This window comes from Bos mutus, chromosome 3 (genome assembly GCF_027580195.1).
Source record: "Bos mutus isolate GX-2022 chromosome 3, NWIPB_WYAK_1.1, whole genome shotgun sequence".
Taxonomy (NCBI): Eukaryota; Metazoa; Chordata; class Mammalia; order Artiodactyla; family Bovidae; genus Bos; species Bos mutus.
In genome coordinates, this window is record NC_091619.1 from 11,819,067 (window position 1) to 11,841,912 (window position 22,846).

At 46.7% G+C, this 22,846-nt stretch overlaps 1 protein-coding gene across 1 annotated transcript in view; it reads left to right on the top strand.

Annotated features, from left to right (window-relative positions):
- The first annotated feature begins 1,247 nt into the window (after positions 1 to 1,247).
- Positions 1,248 to 22,846, top strand: part of RCSD1 (RCSD domain containing 1) — a 40,942-nt gene continuing 19,343 nt past the window's right edge. The window contains 3 exon segments of the mRNA XM_070366860.1: positions 1,248 to 1,352; positions 21,096 to 21,197; positions 22,303 to 22,392. Coding sequence (XP_070222961.1) covers positions 1,263 to 1,352; positions 21,096 to 21,197; positions 22,303 to 22,392 — 282 coding nt within the window. The 5' untranslated portion in view covers positions 1,248 to 1,262.

Sequence of the window (22,846 nt, forward strand, 5' to 3'; positions counted from 1 at the left end):
TGGGTAGCCTATACCTTCTCCAGGGTTTCCCGACCCAGAAATTGAACCTAGGTCTCCTGCATTGCAGACAGATTCTTCACCAGCTGAGCTACCAGGGAATTCCTTGCTTATTTATATCCTTTCTTATATATTGTTTCCATCATTTTGTGAGAGGATTTTATATAACAGATATTATCTCCTTTTCATCTGTGTTACAAATAATTTTTTGGGTCTATTGTTTTCTTTTTACTTCATTTATAGTATTTTTGCCATTACAAAAGTTTTTCTTTTGTTTATAGTGCGTGTACACACGCATGCTCAGTCGTGTCCAACTCTTTTGTGACCCTGTGAGCCTGCCAGGATCTGTTCATGAATCTTCCCAATTCAGGGATCAAACCCCAGTCTCTTGCATCTCCTGCATTGGCAGGAAAATTCTTTACCCCTGAGGATTTGTTTTTAGCAGAGGGACTTACACACACACACACACACACACACACACACACACACACACACACACGCACACATATATCAGCCTCTGGGATTTCTTCTTAGTTAAAAAGGGAAATGTTTCATTTTAACACTCTTTACCCTATACTTTGCTGTTACACCTTATGTTTCAGCTAACTAATCTCAGTTTGCCTTCAAAATGACAATGAACCCCAGAGGCAGGTGTGGGAAATTAACAAAGCATGCTGGAAATTGTTATCACAGGCTCCCCTTAGACCACGTGTGCATTCTCTGCCCAGATTCTATAGCTGATACCAGCCTGGAATTTTTCTGTCCTCAGCTCTTAGCCTCTGTCTTCTCCTCCCTTCCCCACCAGTGCCCTCCCCCATTTGCTCCTTAAATAGAAGTTTTTCCATCCATTTCCCCAACACTCTTCTATATTTTGTCCTTCTTTCTGGTGGGATACATGTTCCTGAACTCTCCATATCCCTGCCGCAGGACCTCCTAGGATCACAGAGTTCTTTCCTGCCATCTGAGCTGGGTCCCCCACCCTCCCTTTAATGTCCAACCCTCTCTCCAAAAGATTGTCTTCATCACTGCCTGACTGTCCCTTTGCAGTTCTGGTTTGCATGGGAAGAACTCAGGACAAATGTTTTCCTTTAAACTCCTTGCTGGATTTACCCTTTCAGGATAAATTCCAAATACCTTGGCTTCAAATATAATAATAGACTGCATTTAGTGAGGACTATTATGTGCCAGACTATACTGAATACTATATACCTCACTTGATTCTTACCCGAGCTTATGATGCAAATACTGCTATCCTCACTTTACAGATGAGGCCCCTGAAATTTGCAGAGGTTGGTTACCTGCCCAAGGACCAGAGTGAGGATATGAACAAACATTCTGTCTCTGGAGCACTGTCTGTAAGCACCTTCTGATCCAGTCCCCCCGCCCCCATTCTTACTCCACCACTTCTCCTTCCTGGGTCTTCTGACACATCCACATTTACAGCATGGGCTGATCCCTGGGCCATCGATCATGCCTATATGCACACAGCTTCTGTGCCATTGTCTGCTTAACTTGCTTTTGTGTTTGATCCACTTTTGCTTCATGTTTCCCCAGCTGAACTGTCAGCTTCAACAGAACAGGGACCATGACTTAATTTCTCCGTAACTGTCCCCTCCTCCAAAATTGTTGGCTGATTGCTTTTCATTTTTCAGGAACTTCCTTCAGTTCAGTTCTGTCATTCAGTTGTATCTGACTCTTTGTGACCCCATGGACTGCAGAACGCCAGGCCTCTCTGTCCATCACCAACTCCCAAAGATTACTCAAACTCATGTCCATTGAGTTGGTGATGCCATCCAACCATTTCATCTTCTGCTGTCCTCTTCTCCTCCTGCCTTCAATCTTTCCCAGCATCAGGGTCTTTTCCAATGAATCAGTTCTTTGCAACAGGTGGCCAAACTATTGAAGTTTCAGCTTCAGCATCAGTCCTTCCAATGAATGTTCAGGACTGATTTCCTTTAGGATGGACTGGGTGGATCTCCTTGCAGTCCAAGGGACTCTCAAGAGTCTTCTCCAACACCACAGTTCAAAAGCATCAATTTTTTGGCACTCAACTTTCTTTATAGTCCAACTCTCACATCCATACAGGACTACTGGAAAAACCATAGCTTTGACTAGATGGACATTTGTTGGCAGAGTAATGTCTCTGCTTTTTAATATGCTGTGTAGGTTGGTCATAGCTTTTCGTCCAAGGAGCAAGCATCTTGGAATTATCTTGAAATTATCACGGCTGCAGTCATCATCTGCAGTGATTTTGGAGCCCCCAAAAATAAAGTCTCTCACTGTTTCCATTATTTCCCCATCTATTATTTGCCATGAAGTGATGGGACCTGATGCCATGATCTTAGTTTTCTGAATGTTGAGTTTTAAGCCAATTTTTTCACTCTCCTCTTCCACTTTCATCATGAGGCTCTTTAGTTCTTCTTCACTTTCCACCATAAGAGTGGTATCATCTGCATATCTGAGGTTATTGGTATTTCTCCCAGCAATCTTGATTCCAGCTTGTGCTTCATCCAGCCTGGCATTTCACATGATGTATTCTGCATATAGATTAAATAAGCAGAGTGACAATATACAGCCTTGATGTACTCCTTTTCCAATTTGGATCCAGTCTATTATTCCATGTCCAGTTCTGAACTTCCTTCTGCCTTCACTAAATTGTTTAACCAAGACTCTGTAGGAATATTGAATCTTCCTAAATCTCACTTGACTTTAAAATACCTACAACTATGGACCCACCAAAATCTCTGCTTAACTTAAGGTGCTGACTACCAAACAAGTTCTAATGTGAGATAGTTCTTGGCCTCATTAGGTGAAATCAATGGAAAGTATTAAATAGGAATGATCGATCAATGAATATTGGCTGATAAGATACTTCCCATGCATGTTTCACTTCATCATGATAATGACCCTATGTAGTAGATCTCATTTCCATTTTATAGAGGAGGAAATGAAGTCCAGAGGAGATGGATCTGGAACTATGAGTCCTCTGAAATTGCATCACAACAGCCTGTGCTTGGACGGCAAGATAATAGCAGACAAGCCAGAGTGGCCAGTCTGGTCTATCAGCCCCATGCTGATCCTGGGGTGGAAATGAGCGCCATCTGTGTTCCCTGCTTTCTGCAATCCCAGATCTTCTCTGTGTGATGTGGCCTGGGAGCCACTAAGAGTGGAGCCCCCTCTCCGAAAGAGCCATGGCAGCTGAAAGGTAGCTCAGAGGTATAATTTATAGGTGTGCTGGAGTGGTGGGATAAAGTACTGTTGGACTGTCCATAAGAAAACCAAACCATCTTGTGAGTTATCTGCTCAAATCTCTACATGAGAAGCACTTTGGCCATTGTCCAGAGAGAGATTTTTCATGCATATGGTGGCGGGCGGTACAATTGCTGATAAGGAGGGAGCAGGAGGAAGTTGGTTTACTTGTATCTTAGGCCTTGTACTCATGTCTCTTGAGCTGGGGGCCTGCATATTTCTGTGTTCCATACTAGGAGGATTTTTCTAGGGTCTCCTGTGAGGAACTTCTGCTCAGAGCCTGGGAGCCCCTGCCAGAAAAACAGTCCCTCCCCTCCCCCTCAGGGCCCCAGAGAGTCGCTCACCTTAGGGGGTCCGTGTCTACTCCAAATGTGTTCCTGCTGGCCTGTTGTATTCTTAGAGCCCCTAGTTCTTGCTTCAGAACTGTGAGGCTCTGAAGCTGACTAAGGAGGTGAGCCCTTGGTGTGTGGATAGCAAAAAAGCAATAGGCCAAAGGGTGTGAATGAAAGAAAACAATCCCTGTACTCATTCCTTCTTTGTATGACTTCCAGAGGAAACCAAAATGAGGGTTATGGTTTTCCCAGCTGGGCAGCAGTGAACCTGGAGAAAAACCTGAACTCTGCTAATATAGTTTCCCCTTTACAGTTTATGCTTCTTTTGGCCCTTATCCCTTGATTGTGCTTGGTATTGTTCTTTGTTACTGATTTCTCACCCACCTTCCTCTTATTTTATTTATTTTTTATTTTGGCTGCCTGGGTCTTTGTTGTAGTTGCCCTGTGGCATGTGGGATCAATCTTAGTTCCTTAACCAGGGATCGAACCCATGTTCCCTGTATTGCAAGGGGGGTTCTTAGCCACTGGACCACCAGGCAAGTCCCCACTTTGCTCTTTATTGGCTTCTAAATGCCCCCGAGGCTATTTGAGCCCTGTCATCTCTCTGTCCTAAAACTCTTCTCTTTAAGAGAATTACCAACCCTAGTTTGCTAATACGGAATGAAGGGATTATATCGGATTACCATTTGGTTCCTGGTTTGAGAGTAGGAAGTGTTCCATTCTTAGTATCTTCTTTGGAAGAGACAAGAGAAAGAGGGATGGGGTTCTTTATAGAGCTGTGTATCAAAATGGTGGGGGGAAGGGGTGTAATATCACTGTAATATCACTTGGGATTCCTGATCTTCCTTTCAGAGTTTGCTCTGATTCTGCCTAAATTTAGTCGGGTATCCACCTCCGTTCATCCACATGAGGAAGATAACCTCAGTGTTCCCAATTTCCTCTTAGTGATGTTAAAGTCAAAAAAAAAAATAGTTAGCCAGCTGCAAAGGGCCTTGGAAAGCATGCTGGGCAAGCTCTTCATCCTAGGGATGAGGAGACAGAAGGGCAGAGAGGGGTGGAGAGTTCACACAGCTCTCCGGACTGCTGGGTCAGCGGCCTCCCCTGCCCCTAGAATGCTCCTCTCTTGAAATGACTCATCTGGATCTTCTCTTCTGACTTTGCAGGACAAAACATGTCTGCCCAGACATATTTCTTCTTCCCACTTCCTGCATCCTTTGAATCCAAGCATGTTCCCTGGAGAGCTTTTCCAGCCGTTCATGCACCCACCAGCCCCTGAGGGTCCCTGATTAGGCTTGGACCTACAGGGGCAGGCACAACCCTCAAACTCTGGCCATGAGGCTGAGTCCTGCCTCCTCTTGGTGCAGGGGTCTGGGTGAAAGGCAGGACTCTCCTCACCTGCAGAAGCCAGAAGTAGGCTTCCCTTTGATGACTGGTCTTACTTCTCCTTACCCAACTCCACATACCAGAAACATCCAACTAAAATCCCACACATGAACGGCCCTGCGAGTTAGGCTACTTATGGCTGGAGCCTAGAATCTCACTTCAGTTAGCCAGCCTGCCCTTTAGTATGGTTCAGAAAATTCCTATTTGTAAATTCCTCTGACATTAAGATGCAACGCCAGTCCACTAGGTCTGCAGACTTGTTCTACAGTATGGGAATGAAAATGACTTAGCAACAGGTCCCTACTGCCCCCTTGCAGTTACTCAGGGCCAACAGGCAGCAGCCTGCTGACCCTACAAGGTATGCAAGGGGGCCCACGTCCCAACTAATACCTACTGAGTGGGTGACAATCAGTGTCTTAGGTGTAACAACAAGAGCCAAGATGGAAGGGAAAGCTCCCATGTACCAGGCACTGTGCTGGGACTTTATGCACATTTATGATCTCATTTGGGGTTTATAACAATCATATGAGATAAGTGCTGTTATAAGCCTTATTTTATGAGTGGGGAAACTGAGGCTCAGTGAAGCTAAGTCTTGCCTAAGATCACACACAGAGTAAGAGGCAGGATTTGGGTTTGGACCCACACTGCATGTGTGCTCAATCATGGCAAACTCTTTGAGACCCCATGGACTGTAGCCCACCAGACTCCTCTGTCCATGGAATTTTTCAAGTAAGAATACTGGAGTGGGCTGCCATTTCCTACTCCAGAGGATCTTTCCAAACTATCAAACACTCTCTTAGTATTGTCATGACTCTGTAGGGGGTGTTATTAGCCACATTCTACAGATGAGACTCTAAGTAGTTAAGTCAGTTACCTGCAACCCAACAACCCACAAATTATATTCATACCTGAACTTGTCAAGTGCCAGATTCTGTGCTCTCATCAGCATTCTTGCTTCCAGAGTGCTGGTGGCTGCCCCGGGACAGGAATGGCTGGATGTGGCCTGTTCCTCGCAGCTGCAAGAGGCTGCCAGCCTCCTGTGGCCTTGGTGCCTTCTTGCCAATGCTTTGAGGTCCATGGGGCTGGCACCCTGGAACTGAGCCGACTCCCCTACCCCTAGGGCAAATGAAAGAAGACCTCATGCGGTGGGAGTGTGCCTCAACCTTTTTTCTTTTATTTTTTGAGCATGTGTTTTTTATTTCAAAAGCTGTTTATCACATTTATGAGATAAAATTTACACACAATAAAATTCACCTATTTTAAAAGGACAATTTGATGAGTATTGACAGATACAGACCACAATCAAAATATAGATTGTTTCTTTCACTTCAAAAGTTCCCTCGTACCCTTTATAGTCAACCGCCTGCCCCATCTTTGGTCTCAGGCGATCAGTGAGGTGCTTTCTGTCATTATAGCTTTGCCTTTTGAAGAGTGTTATGTATATGGAGTCATCCTGTACCAGTCAACCAACCGGTACCTACTGTATAGCACGGGGAACTTCGCTCAGTGTTATGTGGCAGCCTTGCTGGCAGGGGAGTTTGGAGGAGAATGGATGCATATATCTGTATGGCTAGGTCCCTTCGCTGTCCACCTGAAACTATCACAACATTGTTAATCGTATATGTTGTTGTTATTTAGTTACTCAGTTGTGACCAGCTCTTTGTGACTCCATGGACTGTAGCCCACCAGGCTCCTCTGCCCATTTCCCAGTAGAAAATAAAAAGTTAAATAAAGCAGTATGTGTCTGTCCATCCCAAACTCTCTAACTATCTCTTCCCCCATTCTTCCCCCAACAACCATAAGTTCATTCTCTAAGTCTGTGAGTCAGTTTCTGTTCTGTAAATAAGTTCATTTGTATCATGTCTTTTTAGATTCCCCATGTAAGGGATGTCACATGCTGTTTCTGCCTCTCTGTCTGACTTACTTCTTTCAGGATGCTAATTTCTAGGTCCAACCATGTTGCTGCAAAGAACATTATTTCATTCTTTTTGATGACTCAGTTAAATTCCATTGTGTGTGTATCTTTATTCGTTCCTCTTTTGATGAACATTTAGGTTGCTTCCAGTCTTGGCTATTTGAAACAATGCTGCAGTGAGTATTAGGCTGTATGTATCCTTTTGAACCATGTTTTTCTTTGGTTATATACCCAGGAGTGGGATTTCAGGGTCATATGGTAGCTCTGTTTTTAGTTTTTCAAAGAATTTCTGTACTGTTCTCCATAGTGGTTGTACCAGTTGACATTCCCACCAACAGGTAAGGAGGTTCCCTTCTCTCTACACCCTCTCCAGCATTTGTTGTTCATGGATGTTTTGATGAGAGCCATTTTGACTGGTGTGAGGTGATGTCTCATTATAGTTTTGATTTGCATTTCTCTAATTTCCAGGCAAGAGTACTGGAGTGGGGTGCCATTGCCTTCTCCGAGTAATTAGTGAACATCTTTTCATGTTCAGCACAATAAGCTTTCAATAAGTTATCCGCTTTATTATTGTTAAGAAAATACAATACAGAAGACTACTATTACTAATTCAAAACCAAACTAATTCAAAATTCTTTAGAAATGGCTTTCTAAAGAGAGCCATTTGATTAGTGGTAGTAGGTATAAACAGAATCACTCGGTATGGGGAGGATGCTGAACAGAGCGGGCCTGAGCAGCCCAGCAGGTCCGGACTCCTGTGGGACTCTTGACCCTTGACCCTCAGTCAGTGACTGGAGGGGACACTCCCAAATATGAATCAGTCCCAGGCCCAAAGGGAGCAGGCAGAGGGAAGAGCAGGTGGAAGAGAGAGATCAGGCCATCTGCAAGCTGAATGTCAACACCCCACCCGGGCCTTTCCCAGTCAGCTGTTTTGCCCTATAAAACCCAATAGACTTTTCAAGTAAAGCAACTTAACTCAGCCTGGTGTTTTCTTTTCTTCTCTCTGCTTCAGGACCCTTTTGGCCTCATCCCAATGAGTCAGTTTCTAAGGCAGGTAGAACCTTTCTTGTGCTTTGCATGGGGCCTCTTTGATATACCAAAGATTATGGATTCCTGCCTGGACCATCCCTGGGCAGCAAGGTTGGGGAGGACAGCCTTAGTGTCTGAGGACAGCTACAGAAATGTGAAATTTCACAGCTACAGCTATGTGAAATCCAGATCAGAGCAAGATGTGGATTTCACAGCCTGGGCAGGTACCATTCTACACTGATAGGAGACCCATGCCTTCCCTGCCTCAGTGGCTCCTTGATGAAATGTGTCTGAAAGAAGACAGATATACCCAGGGATGGGAAATATGAAATTATAATGCATTCCTTGGCTCCAAGTAGAAACTGGAGGCTCAGATTTTTAAGTAGTGGATTCATCAGGGAAGGTCTCATTCTTTGCCCTCTAGTTATACTATTCCAGTGACCTTGGCTCAGTTCAGTGAACCTTAATGAAAATATTCAAGCCTGGTATGCCCAGAGCCAACCCTGGCTGACACATTGTTTCCATTTTTACCTTGAGGCCCTGTTCTATGTTTATCAAGCCCTCACAGTGTCAGCCCATTGGTGTTGGTTTACTGATGCATCATTCATTCATTCATTTGACATTATTTATTGAGCACTGAATATGGTAATAGGCTAGGGGGTGGGGACATGAATAACACACTGGTTTCTGTGCTTACGGCAGAAAGAAACAAGCTTGCAAAACTGTGGGTATTTGATAAGCCTTTTGATGCACTGTGTGGATCACAACAACTGTGGAAAATTCTTAAAGAGATGGGAATACCAGGCCACCTCACCTGCCTCCTGAGAAATCTGTATGCAGGTCAAGAAGCAACAGTTATAACAGCATGGAACAACAGACTGGTTCCAGATAGGGAAAAGAGTACGTCAAGTCTGTATATTGTCACCCTGCTTATTTAATTTATATGCAGAGTACATCATATGAAATGCCAGGCTGGATGAAGCATAAGCTGGAATCAAGATTGCTGGGAGAAATACCAATAACCTCAGATATGCAGATGACACCACACTTATGGCAGAAAGTGAAGAAGAACTAAAGAACCTCTTGATGAAAGTGAAAAAGGAGAGTGAAAAAGCTGGCTTAAAATTCAACATTCAAAAACTAAGATCATGGCATCAGGTCCCATCACTTCATGGCAAATAGATGGAAAAAGAGTGGAAACAATGAGAGACTTTAATTTTGGGGGCTCCAAAATCACTGCAGATGATTACTGCAGCCATGAAATTAAAAGATGCTTGCTCCTTGGAAGAAAAGTTATGACCAAACTAGACAGCATATTAAAAAGCAGAGACATTCTACTTTGCTGACAAAGGTCCGTTTTGTCAAAGCTATGGTTTTTCCAGTAGTCATGTATGGATGTGAGAGTTGGACTATAAAGAAAGCTGAGCACCGAAGAATTGATGCTTTTGAACTGTGGTATTGGAGAAGACTCTTGAGAGTCCCTTGGACTGCAAGGAGATCCACCCAGTCCATCCTAAAGGAAATCAGTCCTGAACATTCATTGGAAGGACTGATGCTGAAGCTGAAACTTCAATATTTTGGCCACCTGATGCAAAGAATTGACTCACTGGAAAAGACCCTGATGTTGGGAAAAATTGAAGACAAGAGGAGAAGCAGACGACAGAGGATGAAATGGTTGGATGGCATCACCAACTCGATGAATGTGAGTTTGAATAAGCTCCAGGAGTTGGTGATGGACAGGGAAGCCTGGCATGCTACATGCAGTCCATGGGGTCGCACAGAGTCGGACACGACTGAGCGACTGAACTGAACTGAGTTCTAGACATTGGCCTTCTTTTATTTCCTCAAACACATCCTGCTCTTCTCATTTCCAGGCCTTTGGGTAAACTCTCCTTGGAATGCCCTTGGCTGTACCCCTCCCTTCCTTATCACACACACACACTGCTTGGATCACTTCTTATGTTTTAGACCTCTGTTTAAACATCACATCTTTGGGTCAGATCCCCTTATCACTTGCTTTTCTAGTCCTTTCCCTCTGCAGTGTTTGCTGCTAAGTCACTTCAGTTGTGTCCGACTCTGTGCGACCCCACAGACGGCAGCCCACCAGGCTCCCCCGTCCCTGGGATTCTCCAGGCAAGAACACTGGAGTGGGTTGCCATTTCCTTCTCTAATACAGGAAAGTGAAAAGTGAAAGTGAAGTCGCTCAGTTGTGTCCGACTCTTCACAATCCCATGGACTGCAGTCTACCAGGCTCCTCCATCTATGGGATTTTCCAGGCAAGAGTACACCCTAAGAAACAATAAACTGGAGTAAAAATAATGATGGTTGCTGAACGGTTGCCCTCATTAGACTGCAATTTCCATTATGAAAAGACCTGCATCATCTTGTTCATTGGTATATCCTGGCACAGGTCCTGGAGTACAGGAAAAATGAATGAATAAATGAATCCAAGATGTGGCAAAACAAAAAGAAGCCTAGAACCCAGCACTACACCCTGCCCAGTGTGACCCAACCCACAGAGCATCCCAAGAGACATCCTGCTAAGAGTCCAGCTCCAGACTGCAAGGGGGAAGGGGAGGGAAGGAAGAGGAGCCGCTGTAATAGGAGAGGCTACAGCTAACTGGGACGCAGGCCCTTGTCCTTGAGCAACTTGTTCTAATCTTAGAAGGAATGCTTGGGCTTTCTGTTGGGACATGAAGGACAAATGTCCCAGGCCTCAGGATTCACTCACACGTCACTCCTGCTTGGGAAGCAGAAATGGTCCCCCATGAAGGATATTATTAGGAGGCCTCCAGGTGTCTGCAGCAAACCCCAGGAGTCAGAGGGACTCTCAGCGAAATCAGGCTTCTTAGGGGACTAACCAGCATGGAGACCACATGACAGGAGTCTCTGAATTCTCTCTGAAGAGCAGATGGATTGTAGATTTACTTGTTGGCCTAGGCTGTGAATCCCCTGAATCCCCTAAGCTAGCTATGTAAGCATTTCTTTCACACTCTTCCCCTTTCCCCTAAAAAGAAAAAACAAAAACAAAAGCCAACTGCTCTGAGGCTGCCAGGCTCACAAGGTTGAATTTGATTTTCCCCTCTGCACACCTACAGTTGGAAGGAGAAGACAACTTTGGTGGTGCAGGCACCCTGCCTGAACCGCGAAGTTACTGCTTCCTCCTCTTCATCCCAGGACCCTCTCCATCTCCTTTCTAGCCTCCACTCACCCAGCCTGTCTTCGAGCTCAGCCATCACTTTGTAACAGGAGCCAAGTTTCAAACCCAGGTTCATCTGACTCCAAAAATCCCAAGCTTTCAAGGATCCATCCTGGACCCTCTGCTGTGATCACTCTCCCCTTCTGGCACCTTTTCCTTCTCTAGCCACCTCTTGCCTCTTTCCTCCTAGCCCTGCTCTCACTGGGGCTCACCATCTCTGTGGATGGCACCCCTGTCCACTCAGCAGACAGAGCCAGAAGCCTGGGCAGCATCTTGACTCCTTTCTGCATCTACCTGGTCAGTCACTAGTTCCAGACAGTCCTTTTTCCTAAGTTGCTTTTAAGTTCCTATTAATGTTCTCGATCTCCATGGACCCTCCCCTAGTTCAGGGCACCATTCTGTCTGGTCTTATACTCTTGAGATCTACAGTGTTGACTCCAACCCTATGTCTAAGTCATCCTTGAGAGAGTTTTTAATTCCTAGATGAACTTATCTGATCTTGGTCCCAGTTTTCTGCCTCTACTGAATCCTTGCTCTCCATTTTCCTGTAAGCCTAGGAGACCTAAACACTCCGTGAATCCCTGGCTCATTATCTACTAGTGTTTGAATCAATAAACTCTGCCTCTTGAAGGCATTTCTTTACCAGCTGTGGGCCATAGATGCTTGATTCTCACTCTCCTGCCTTTAAAAAGCACCCAGAAATACAACAAGCTGCTGCTTTCAGTAGAACTTCTGCTGAAGATTTGCAGATTTGCAAGAAGTGATCATAATGATACAACACAGGTAGCAATTGTAAATCAGTGACCAGAGATTCCTATTCATCAAAACCTTTTTGGCTGGCCTTCTCTGGTGGTCCAGTAGTTAAGACTCTAGTCTCCCAAAGCAGGGGCCCTGGGTTCATCCTTGGTCAGGGAACTAGATCCCAGATGCTGCAATTAAGATCCTGAATGCTGCAACAAAGATCGATCCCATGTGCCACAACTAAGACCCAGTGCAGTCAAATAAATAAACGTACCTTTCATGACGATGGCAATGGCCCATCCATTTCTCACGCTGCAGCCAAAGGGACCATTGAAATAAATCCATTTGTTTTAGTGGACCCTCTGTTTTACTCTTTTTCTAAAAACCTTCCAATGACTTAGCATGGCCCTGAAAACAGGGTCCGCTCTGGCCTCTGTTTCCTCTGCAGCCTCATCTTCCCCTCAGGCCACATGCCGTGAACCAGGCTTAGGGACCTCTGGTAGTTCAGTGAGGAGCCCCAGCCTTGCATCCTTCGCATGTGGCTCCCTCAGCAGAAGAGTGACTAACTCTGCCCACCCTTCAAGCTTGTCCAGGTTGGGGCTTCCTTCTAGAAGCCCTCCTGGATACCTCTAGCCAGACTGGGTGCCCCTGTTATGCTTTTCACCCTGTCCTTCTCCAGTCACAACATCCTGAACTCAATGTCACCTCCGTCTGCTCCTCCTTGGGTAGGCCTCCTGTGACCGACCACTCAGGGCACCAACATGCACTCACTTACTGGGTCACTGCCTGTCTCCCCTGGAATGTGAACTCCAGCAAGAGTATGGACTCAGGACTCTCTTCTTCAGCACCGTGTGCCCAGACCTCAGAGCCCACAGTGGGTCAGCAAGTACTTACTGCCTGGTTTACTTTTGTATAGCTGATGCAATGAATGACCACAAACTTTGCAGCCAAAACAATATAAATTTATTATCTTATAGTTCTGGAGGTCAGAAGTTCAAAACAGATCTCACTGGGACTAGAATCAAGATGTTGGCTGGGCTGCCTTTCTTCTGGAGACTTGCCTTTCCCAGCTTCTAGAGGCTACCTGCATTCCAGCATGTGGCCTCTTCCGCCATCATCAAAGCCAGCAATAGTAGGTCAAGTCTTTCTCATATCCCATCACTCTGACGCTGACTCCTCTGCCCTCCTCTCCTACTTTTAAGAGCACTTTGGATTGCATTGGGCCCACTTAGATAACCCAGGGGAGTGCCCCACTTTAAGGTCAACTGACTAACAACTTTAATTCCACCTGCACCCTTTGCCATGTAACCTAACATCACCACAGATTCCACGATTAGGATGTAGACATCTTTGGGGGCTATTCTGCCTTCTGCACTGGCTGATCCATCATACTTTTAAAAAAAATCATTTATTTATTGATTGCACCAGGTCTTAGTCATGGTATGTGAACTCTTTGTTGCAGCATGTGGGATCTAGTTCCCTGACCAGGGATTGAACTCGGGCCCTCTGCACTGGAAGTGCAATCTTAGCCACTGGATCAGCAGGGAAGTCCCTGACCCTGATCATAGTTTAAATACTTGCTTAATCACCCCTGTCCCTTAGTAGGCCATAAACTCTGGGTGTGCACAGTATCCATCCTGTGCATCTCTGTGTATCTCTTCTCCAGTGTGCTGTCATTCACTCCATCCCGGGAGCCTCACAACTATCCCTAGAGGAGGTCAAGGCAAGTGCTCTTCCCACTGTACAGATGAGGAAGCTGAGGTTTCGCTAGCTCATGTGTCTTGAGCAAGGGCAGCTCCAAAACCATACTCAGGACTTAGTGTGTCCTTACTGGCAAGACTCTGAGAGCTCCCTGCCTAAGGTCATAGGAGAGCGTATAAAATAATAGCAATAATCATAATCAGAAGAAGCAGGAGAGAAGGAAGAGGGGACATGACCTAAAAGCCATAAAATTACAGTCAGCTTTATTTTTTCTTAATTGCTAGTTAGTATGCACATCAGTTTCTCAGGGATGGTTTGAAAACTCAGGAAAGGAATGTCTGTTAACCGTCTGTCTTGTTAAGTATCTGTTAAGTATAGACCGCCAATGACCGACTCATGACTGCCCATTTATGAACTAAGAATGGCAGAAAGCAGCAAGGAGCATATCTTAGCTGGCTGGGCTTCCCTCTGGGAGACCTGTGCCCCAGAGAGAATGAAAGGGCAAGCGTAGACTAGATGACAGCCCTGGACTTCCCTCGGTGTAGTCTCCCCATTTTACAGATGGAAACTGAGGCACAAAGAAGTTAGGTAACTTGTTCAAGGCCATATATGCAGAGCCTGGATTTGAACCCTGGCAATCTGGATCGAAGCCTGAGCTGTATGCTGTACTGCCCCACATACAGCACCATAACCTGTGATCTGTACACTCTGCCTCTTGCATACAGGGCTGATTGTGAGTCTTGCAGGGACTCTGAGGATATTGGCTACCTCCTGCTGTTAGTGGGAGGAGGGTGGTGCAGGCTCCAGACATCAGGCACATGTTGCAGTTTGCTTTGGAGAAAAGACCAACTGGGCTTCCCGGGTGGCGCTAGTGGTAAAGAACCTGCCTGCCAATTCAGGAGATGTAAGAGACGAGGGTTCGATCCCTAGGTCAGGAAGATCCCCTGGAGGAAAACATGGCAACCCACTCCAGTATTCTTGACTGGAGAATCTCCACGGACAGAGGAGCCCGGCAGGCTACAGTTCATATGGTTGCAAAGAGTCGGACACAACTGAAGCAGCTTAGCACACATGCACACACAATGGCCAACTGATGGCACTTTGGGTTGGAGGAAAGGCCAATGGATGTTAATAATCTCACTTACCAGCAAGGATCCTGAGGCTTGGAAAGGTCTACCCCCAGTATGTGTCAGAGACAAGACTTGATTTACCTCTGAATTAGCTGTTCTTTCTGTTCCTGTCATATCATCCGTGCACATCCCCAACCCCACAAGACTCAAAATGCATTTTTATCCTTATGCTTATACAACAATTGACAGGTTTCACAGAGAAATTTCACATACATTATCTCCCAGATTGCACTGCTAAGGTCCTAGACCATCATGACATTCAGGATGAATGGCTGCCTCCCATTGCTTTGTTGTCCTTGCTGTTACTTGGGAATGTGCCTGGGCTAACCCTGCCTGTGCCACCACCACCAAGCCCACTGACCCCACCGGGTGGCTGGCCAGGCCCCGGGGACTGTGAGCTACCCTGTGAGACTGTGAGCTTCTAAGACCACTGAAGCAGTCAGGCTGATGTCCACTGACTCAGGGTTGCTTAACCCTGTCCAGGCCCCTAGGCTGTAGCACCACATCCTGGGAGGCAGGGGAAAGCCCTGGAGGACCCATGGAGTGGTGCACTCCCCGGGGAATGGCCTGTGGATCCTTTGCATGAGCCGGGCATCCTACCTGGGTTTTTCCCTGGGATAGAACTTCAGAGGCTAAGGACTTGCCATTTTCAAATCCTTAAAGCTGACAAGTGGGGAGATAGGGAATATTTGGAATATTTTTGGCCTTAATGTGAAATAGCGGATCAGCATTCATATGTACCTGTTTCTCTTCTTCTGGCTTGTTTAGTTGTTCTTCTTCTTCTTCACCTGCTCTCCACCCCTCCAACCCCCACTTCCCCAGTCACTGTTATTCCAATGCAGTGTCTTCAGATGCCCAAGAAGTGCTGAATATTTGACCCAGCTGCATGAATGCAGGACACAAGACTTTCTCTTCCAATGGCATTTCAGGGTTTCTGATCCTCTCTCACCTAAGCCAGAGAAATCTGGCCTCAACCCAGCCTGTCTGCAGTCTGCACCAAAATGTCTGCAAGGCTCCTCCTGGAATAAGAAGAGCAGTCCCATCGCCTTTGTGAATGAAAGGCAGCTCAGTGCTAATAAGGAGTTCAGTCTCTGGACCTCTTCTCCAGAGACTCTTCTCTATATTTAGACCTCTTCTCTATATCTTCTGATTGTATTTAGTTCAGTGACTTCAGATACCATCACTATCTACTGACTCTCAAAAGTTTTGTTTCCAGCCTGGAAACCTCCTCTGAATTTAAGACTTGGGTGTATATGTAACTCCCACCCTGCATCTACACATGGATATCTAATAGACATTTCAAACGTTCATGACCAAGAAAGAACTACTGACCTCTACCCACATCTTACTCCAACAAACCCTCCCCAACCCAGGAAAAAATATCCCTTGCATTCTGTTGTCCAAGCCAAACACCTGGGAGTTCTCCTTGATTGCCCTTTTTCTCTTACTTCCCACACCCAGTGCATCAATAATTCCCAGCTGTCTTACCTTCAGATCCACCCCTTTTACCACCTGCTGCTACAATCCTGGTCCATACCACCATCACTGCTCAGCTCTACCGCTGCCAGAACCTTCCTCCTGGCCCCTCTGCTTCCACTGTCATCCATTCTCTACAGGCAGCCTTTTGATATGTAATACAGGTCACATCTCTCCTCAAAACCCTCCAAATGGTGTTTCATTCACTCAGAATAAAATACTGATACAAACTGCTTGCTATGATCCTCAAGGCCTCATGCAGTGGGGCCCAGACTGCCTCTCATCCTTTATGTCTCCTCATGTTTTGGATGCGATAGGTCCCTGCCACACTTCACTTCTCTGTCCCTCATCCTTTGTTCCTCTCTGTGCTTTCTGCTCAGAACAGTTTTCTTTCCACCTTTTTCCCAGCTGGAAATTCAGATGACTCCTCCTCAGAGCTGGCTGCTCACAGCCCCATAGATAAAGCATCCTATCTTCTCTTCTTCATGGCACTGAAGTTCTCTTACTTGTTTCTCTGCTCTGTGTTTGCTGTTTGCGCCCCTCGCTGGCGTAGCCGCTCCTTAAGGGCAGGAACTCGGTCTTGTTCACTGCTTGAGCGCAGAGCTCAGGACAGAGGTGTTTGCTGATGAGATAGCTCTTAAAGAGAAGGGCTAGAGTTAACAAAGCGTGTCTGTGTGGAAGGAGATCTTTGGAATCCAGATAATGCAGCACTTACTAACTTGAAGAATGAGTTAGCAATTCTGGGCCACTTTCTGTTCTAGAAGAGGTGTTGTGAGAATGAGAGAAAAACGTATCAAGTGCTATAAGAACAGTTCCTCCCACGTAGCAGCCGCTCTAAGTAAGGTAGGTGCGTCAAACTGGCCAGCCTGGTTCCTAGTCCATTGTCCTTTCCATCATTCCCGAATGGCAATGGTTAAACATGGTGGTGAATTGAAGAGTTCAGATAAGGTAAGCATACAAAAAGACGAAGGAATCACTGTGGCATTCCCAAAGAGACTGTCTGTTGATCCTTTTAAAATGATGTAAGTTGGAAGCGGGTGTGACCTTAAGATCCACTGCAGTTCTAAAAGAGCAAAGAAGCGAGCATACCTTATGTTTTGAGGCTCTGGCTTGTCTGTCCTGTTTCTGGTGAGCAAGACAACCTTCCTGTTAGCTAAGAGCAGGGGTTCCTCGGGCTCCAGGCAGACCCCCTCACTGATTCTCCCCCACGCTGTAGATGAGGCCTCCCCTGGTGCCTTGTGACCCTAAACCGTGGACCACAGACTGGTAGAAACTTAGACCCGGGCCGAGGAGGAGGGTGGGGAAATGGACACAGCCAGGGCAGAGTCTGACTTGGTCCTGTACACAAAGCTTCCACTATGCGAATGGTTGGCAGCATCCAGATTGTATTTATTCATCACGGCAAAAGTGAGAGGGAAGTTCCATGCTGTCCAGACACACGGGCTCCTCAGTTCTCTGAAGAAAGTCCCATAGAAACAGAAAGTAAACTCCAGAGGTGATTTTCTTCTGGCCTCGGCAAAGTTGAGGGAACCATAGGAGTGGTTTCCAAGCTTGCTGGCAGAGCCAGGCTGGAACAGTGGCAGTAAGGGCTTGGTCAGCAGGCTCTGGGCCCAGCAAGGTGGGTTGGGGGCTGCAATCTGTAAGCATGAGTGTCAACTAAAGCAGGTTGCATGTGGGAGTGGGTTCAGAAAATAGATTTAAGACATGGAGATTGGTCCCAGGAAGAAAGGATCCACAGAGGTCAAACCGTGACCAAGACCTGGAGGTGGGTGCAGGTGGAGTTGAGGGTGTCAGTGACTCTGAGAGCAGGGGCCCAGACCCTGACACCACAAGCTGGGTTGGATGGGAGGTGGGGAAGAAGGCACCCTTTGAGGACGACTTTCTGTGTTCCTGACTCTGTGTTCAATACTTAATGGATAACTTTGGAACAGAGAAAGAATGCTGCTTAGGGGGTGGGGTGGGGGGGGCGGTCCCAGGAAAGTTTGGGACGAGGCAGAGACACTAAAGTAATGCTCAGATCTAAGAACAATCAAGGTAGGAGCATGACCTTCCCAAACCAGCCTCAGGGCTGAGAGAGATGAGAGAGAGAGGGAAAAAATGTTGCTCACCTGCCTGGGGCCAAGGTGGCATGATGTTGAACCACTAGAAGAGGTCAGTAGTGGTAGCTGCCAGATGTGCAAGGCAGAAATCCGGGCAAAGCCTCAAACAGGCTAAACCACAGTGCCCGACCATCCCCAAAGCCATGCTTGCTCCTTCGTACCCGTGTAACCCAGTGGCTTATAGTAGATTTACTATTTATATATCACTTTACAGTTTTCAAAGCACCTTCACAAATTAGGCTATTTAACTGATGTTCACTGTTGGATTATTAGGCATTGGAGTCAAGTGTTTCTCAGATTATTCTGTCTGGCCTCTCCTGTGTGACTCGGGCTAAGTTACTTGCCCTCTCTGAACTTCTGTCCGACTGAGGGAAGGCAACAATCAATCACTGTTCCACAACACAGAATGAGAAGCAGCATCTGGAGAGGTGCTGGTGGTGAGTGGGTTTGCCAGGCTTCAACAAGCTCTGGAGTCCATAGACATTCTAAAGAAAACCCATTCACTGGGCTCCAGGAAAGCAAATTCAGACGTATCACAATCTTTCCTTCAACCTAGCTTTTAAGTCCTAAATCCTTCCAGAAGGCTTGTAGTTCTCTCACCCCTTGCCAAGCCTGGTTTCAAGAAGGGAAGTTAGGGCGGAGTTTCTGATTCCCCTTCAGCTCTATTTTTATCTGGAATGTTTCTTCCTGCACCACCGGTGATTGGCGCCTTCGCGGCTGAGGTAAAGTGCACTGTCAGCAGGACGCGAGCAATAAATAGCAACGGACAGAGAGACAGACAGACGGACCGGCCCAGCATGTTTGCCAGGAGCAGCTCAATTAATAAATTGCTCTGTCCCTGGAGCCTCTCCATTGTTCCAGGAGGACATGATGTTCACCTCTGACCAGGCCTGGCATGGCCAGTGTGGGGCACACGTCAGGGCGGGCACTGAGGCTCCCCACACCCTTCTCCAGCGCTGTGGGGAATTCTGGCATCTTGAAGAGAGGTGAATCCTTTAACATCTTTTTTTGAAATCAGTATTTGATATTTAGGCTGAAATGGGGATAAACTTGACTTACAGCAGGGACCTGCCTTTTCCTCTAGAACAGCCTGTTCACAGATCAGAAGCTCCGTGTCCAGCAGTTCTTTCCTATCTCTAAGCAAAGCCCTCTTCTCAAAGTTCTGCCCACACTTACTCAACTTCACCTGAGGTCAGTGTGGGGCAGGTGGTTGCCCCTCCTGCTCCAATGGGACAACGTCATGGTATTACCAGTGATATTTCCTTCAGAGGGAGCACTCAAATAAGAAAGCTCAGGGACACTTTCAGCACAAAAAGGAGGGTGTAGGACATGTATGTGAGAGTATGTGTGTGTGCATATGCTCATGGGTGTGTGTGTGGAGGGATGCCAGTTTGCAGCTGGAGCGTGCTTGTAGGCCATGAGCTCCATGGAAAGACAGAGATGTCTTTGTTGGGCAACTGCTACCCAGATTCTCTCAGTTTCAAGCTAGACATGAGAAGGTAGAGTGGAGAGGTTTGCAGCCTGTGTGCAAAATGCCATCATCGTGGTCACCAAAAATCAAAGCTGAATGTTTCCAAGACTGGACATTTTTAAAAAATTATGAAAGTCAGGTGATTTTGTAGGCCGCATGTAATAAAGCAGAAGTGAAGTGTCTGTTTCCAGGGCTTGCTGACTCATTGAATGAGCCTTGGTGGCAAATGGCACGTGAGAGTGAACAGTGACCGTGGTTCACTGAGGTCATCGCCAAGGGTTCTTAGAAGTAGCAGTAACAACGCTTCTGAAGCTCTTGTGTCCTGGGCCTTGTCCCCACAGTTTAGATACATAGTAAATCATTTGATCTGCAGAACCACCAAGTGAACAACATGCTACTGTTATCCCTACCGAGGTACAGAAGGAGAAAGTCATTTGCCCAAGGTCACTGAGCTAAGGAGATGGAGCAACTCAGTGGTCACATCCAGATAGTCTGGTTCTCATCTGCCATGCTACTTGACTCTCATGTTGTTTATTAGTTCAACAAATATTTTCTGAGCGTTTCTACGACCAAGCACTCAATCAAGTAGGAGAAATAAGATGCAAAAATACTTGTCAAAAGTTCAATCCAGGACTTCCCTGGTGGCCCATTGGTTAAGAATCCGCCCGCCAATGCAGGGGACATGGGTTTGGTCCCTGGTACAGGAAGATCTCACATACCTCAAGGCAACTAAGCCCTTGTACCCCAACTACTGAGTCTGCACACCCTAGAGCCCATGCTTCACAATAAGAGAAGCCACCACAGTGAGGAGCCCTGCTCTCCACAATTAAAAACAGCCTCCACTCTCTGCAACTAGAGAAATCCTTCATGGAGCAACGAAGACCCCCCACAGCCACAAATTAAAAAAAAAAAATTTTAAGTTCAATCCAGGGCATTTGCTCATCCTAGTAGATACAATCATGCACTGGACTCTCCAGTGCATTTTGCCAGCCTCCAGTTTTCGAAGCTCCCTTTGACTAAGGGGAGACAGTGTCTCTGATAGAGCCCTCTGCAGGCCAGGTCTTTGTAGAATGAGGACCCCAGCCTTGTCCTGCCTCCCAGATCCCTGGGCCCTCCACGGCCCACCCCCAGGGCAACTTAATTCCTTTCCAGATCGACAGAGCCACACCCTGGGCCGAGGACATTGTAAGTATTCATACAAAATGCAGTTGATGAATGAGTTTCTAAAGTCTCTGATGCAGAAGCCAATTGCAAAACGCTGGGAGAAGACCTCACTGTCACATAGCAGGCATCTCGCGTGGCCCCTTGTGCTGATGCTCAGAGTGCCAGGTGTGTATTTTCTGGTTAACTTTGGCTTCCCCTTGGTTTGCCAGGAAAGGCCGGCACAGACCAACGCCATTGTGGACGACTCTGCACCCCCCTCGGTGGCCCAGTTGGCTGGGCGGTTCAGGGAGCAGGCAGCCGCTGCAAAGGAGGTGAGTCAGGCGGCATCAGAGCCCCTCTCCTGGGAGGGGGCTGGAGGAAGGGGAAGTCTGGGTCAGGCCCAGAGCAGGGGGAGGGAGGAGGTTTAGTGATTACCAAATTAGGAAGCGAAGTCAGAGAGGGGTCTCTCTGAATGCAAGGAATGTTGCCATGCTGCTGGGCCTGGGCAGGGTCTTTCCTCACCAGAGTGAGGCTTATACTTTGGCCAGGAGGGAGCAGACATGCGGCTGAGCGTTGAAAGGCCTGCTGTCCGAGATGGGGCTCTGGAGCCCAGGGCTCGTCCAGCTCCATCACCCACTGATGGAGATTTAGATCTTGCACAGCTGTGCCAGGCCTGTGCTGGCGCAGAATAAAGAAGTCCCCACACCAGGCTCCTCCCCTGAGGCTAGGAATTCAGAGCAAGGGTAGATTCCAACAGAGAACTGGGAAGCAAGGACTTACAGGGAAGTGCATTCAGATAGGAAGCAGTGATCAGAAAGGGAAGGGATCTGGTTAGCAGAGGATTCTAGAATCCTGGTGGAGAGGACAATGTCAAAGGGGGCTTTGTAATGTTGAAGAAATCTGGGCCAGATTTTCTCTAGTCCTACAGTCTGAGAAGCTCCTTAGAAGTGGAATGTGGAAAGGGCACCCCAGTGTTGGGGGAGGTTTATCATGGCCCCTTGGGGAGAATGAGAATGCTTTTTTAGATGTGTTGTTTTGCGGTTTTATTTCCCATCTGAAAAACCCGTCCATAATTTCTAGACACGGTAGGCATGTTATAAAGGGTGAAGGAGAGAGTACTGATCTAGGGCTCTGGCAGTACTCAGAAGCTGGATGCGAGTGTTATTTTGAAATGTTGCTTCAGGCTGATGAATCTCAAGTGAAAGAGGATGCCAGCAGGAGATCACTGGGTAGAGCTAAAAGTCAGAATGGGTAGACAGTTCACTGGAGTGACTTGATAGTTAACTGGCAAAGACGTGCAACCCTCCCTCCATTCTCTTCTCCATCAGACATTCCTGAACATTCCTAAAGCCAGTTTCCACTCCTTTCTCTTCCTCCCTGTTGCCTGATTAGCTCTCTCTCTTTTTCTGTGTGTCTGTCTGTCGCCCTTCCCTCTAGACACCCGCCAGTAAACCAACCAGAAGGAAACCGCCCTGCTCCCTCCCTCTGTTCCCCTCCAAGGTAGAGCTGGGCCAGAATGGTGAGGAGGTAAGTGCTGCTGCCCCTGGGGCTCCAAAGATGCTGGTTATGATTTGCTTTCTCCTTCTTACGGAAAGAAGCACTCAGTTCACATTTTTAGACTTTAAAGGCTGTGCAGGGAATTTCTCCTGTCAGATTCAGGAATGAACCTTCTTTTCTTGATGTTTCCTGCTCCTTTACTGTGAAAATGAAGCCCCTTCCTATTCCCTCTTATCGAGCCTCCCTTATGATTTTTCAAGGACAGTAGCACTATTTTTTACAGCCTGAGCATTTCAGCCAAGAGAATGGGCCATAGAGTATTACCACATCACATCAGATTTAGGACTCATGAAAGTCATGTTTGATTCTCAGGTCTAACTTATATGATCCTCCATGTGCCCAAGGCTTCTGGAAAGAGTCGGCACTCACATGAGGTAGAACTGCAATGAGATAACTGAGTGTTTCTGTGGTATCTTGTACAGGA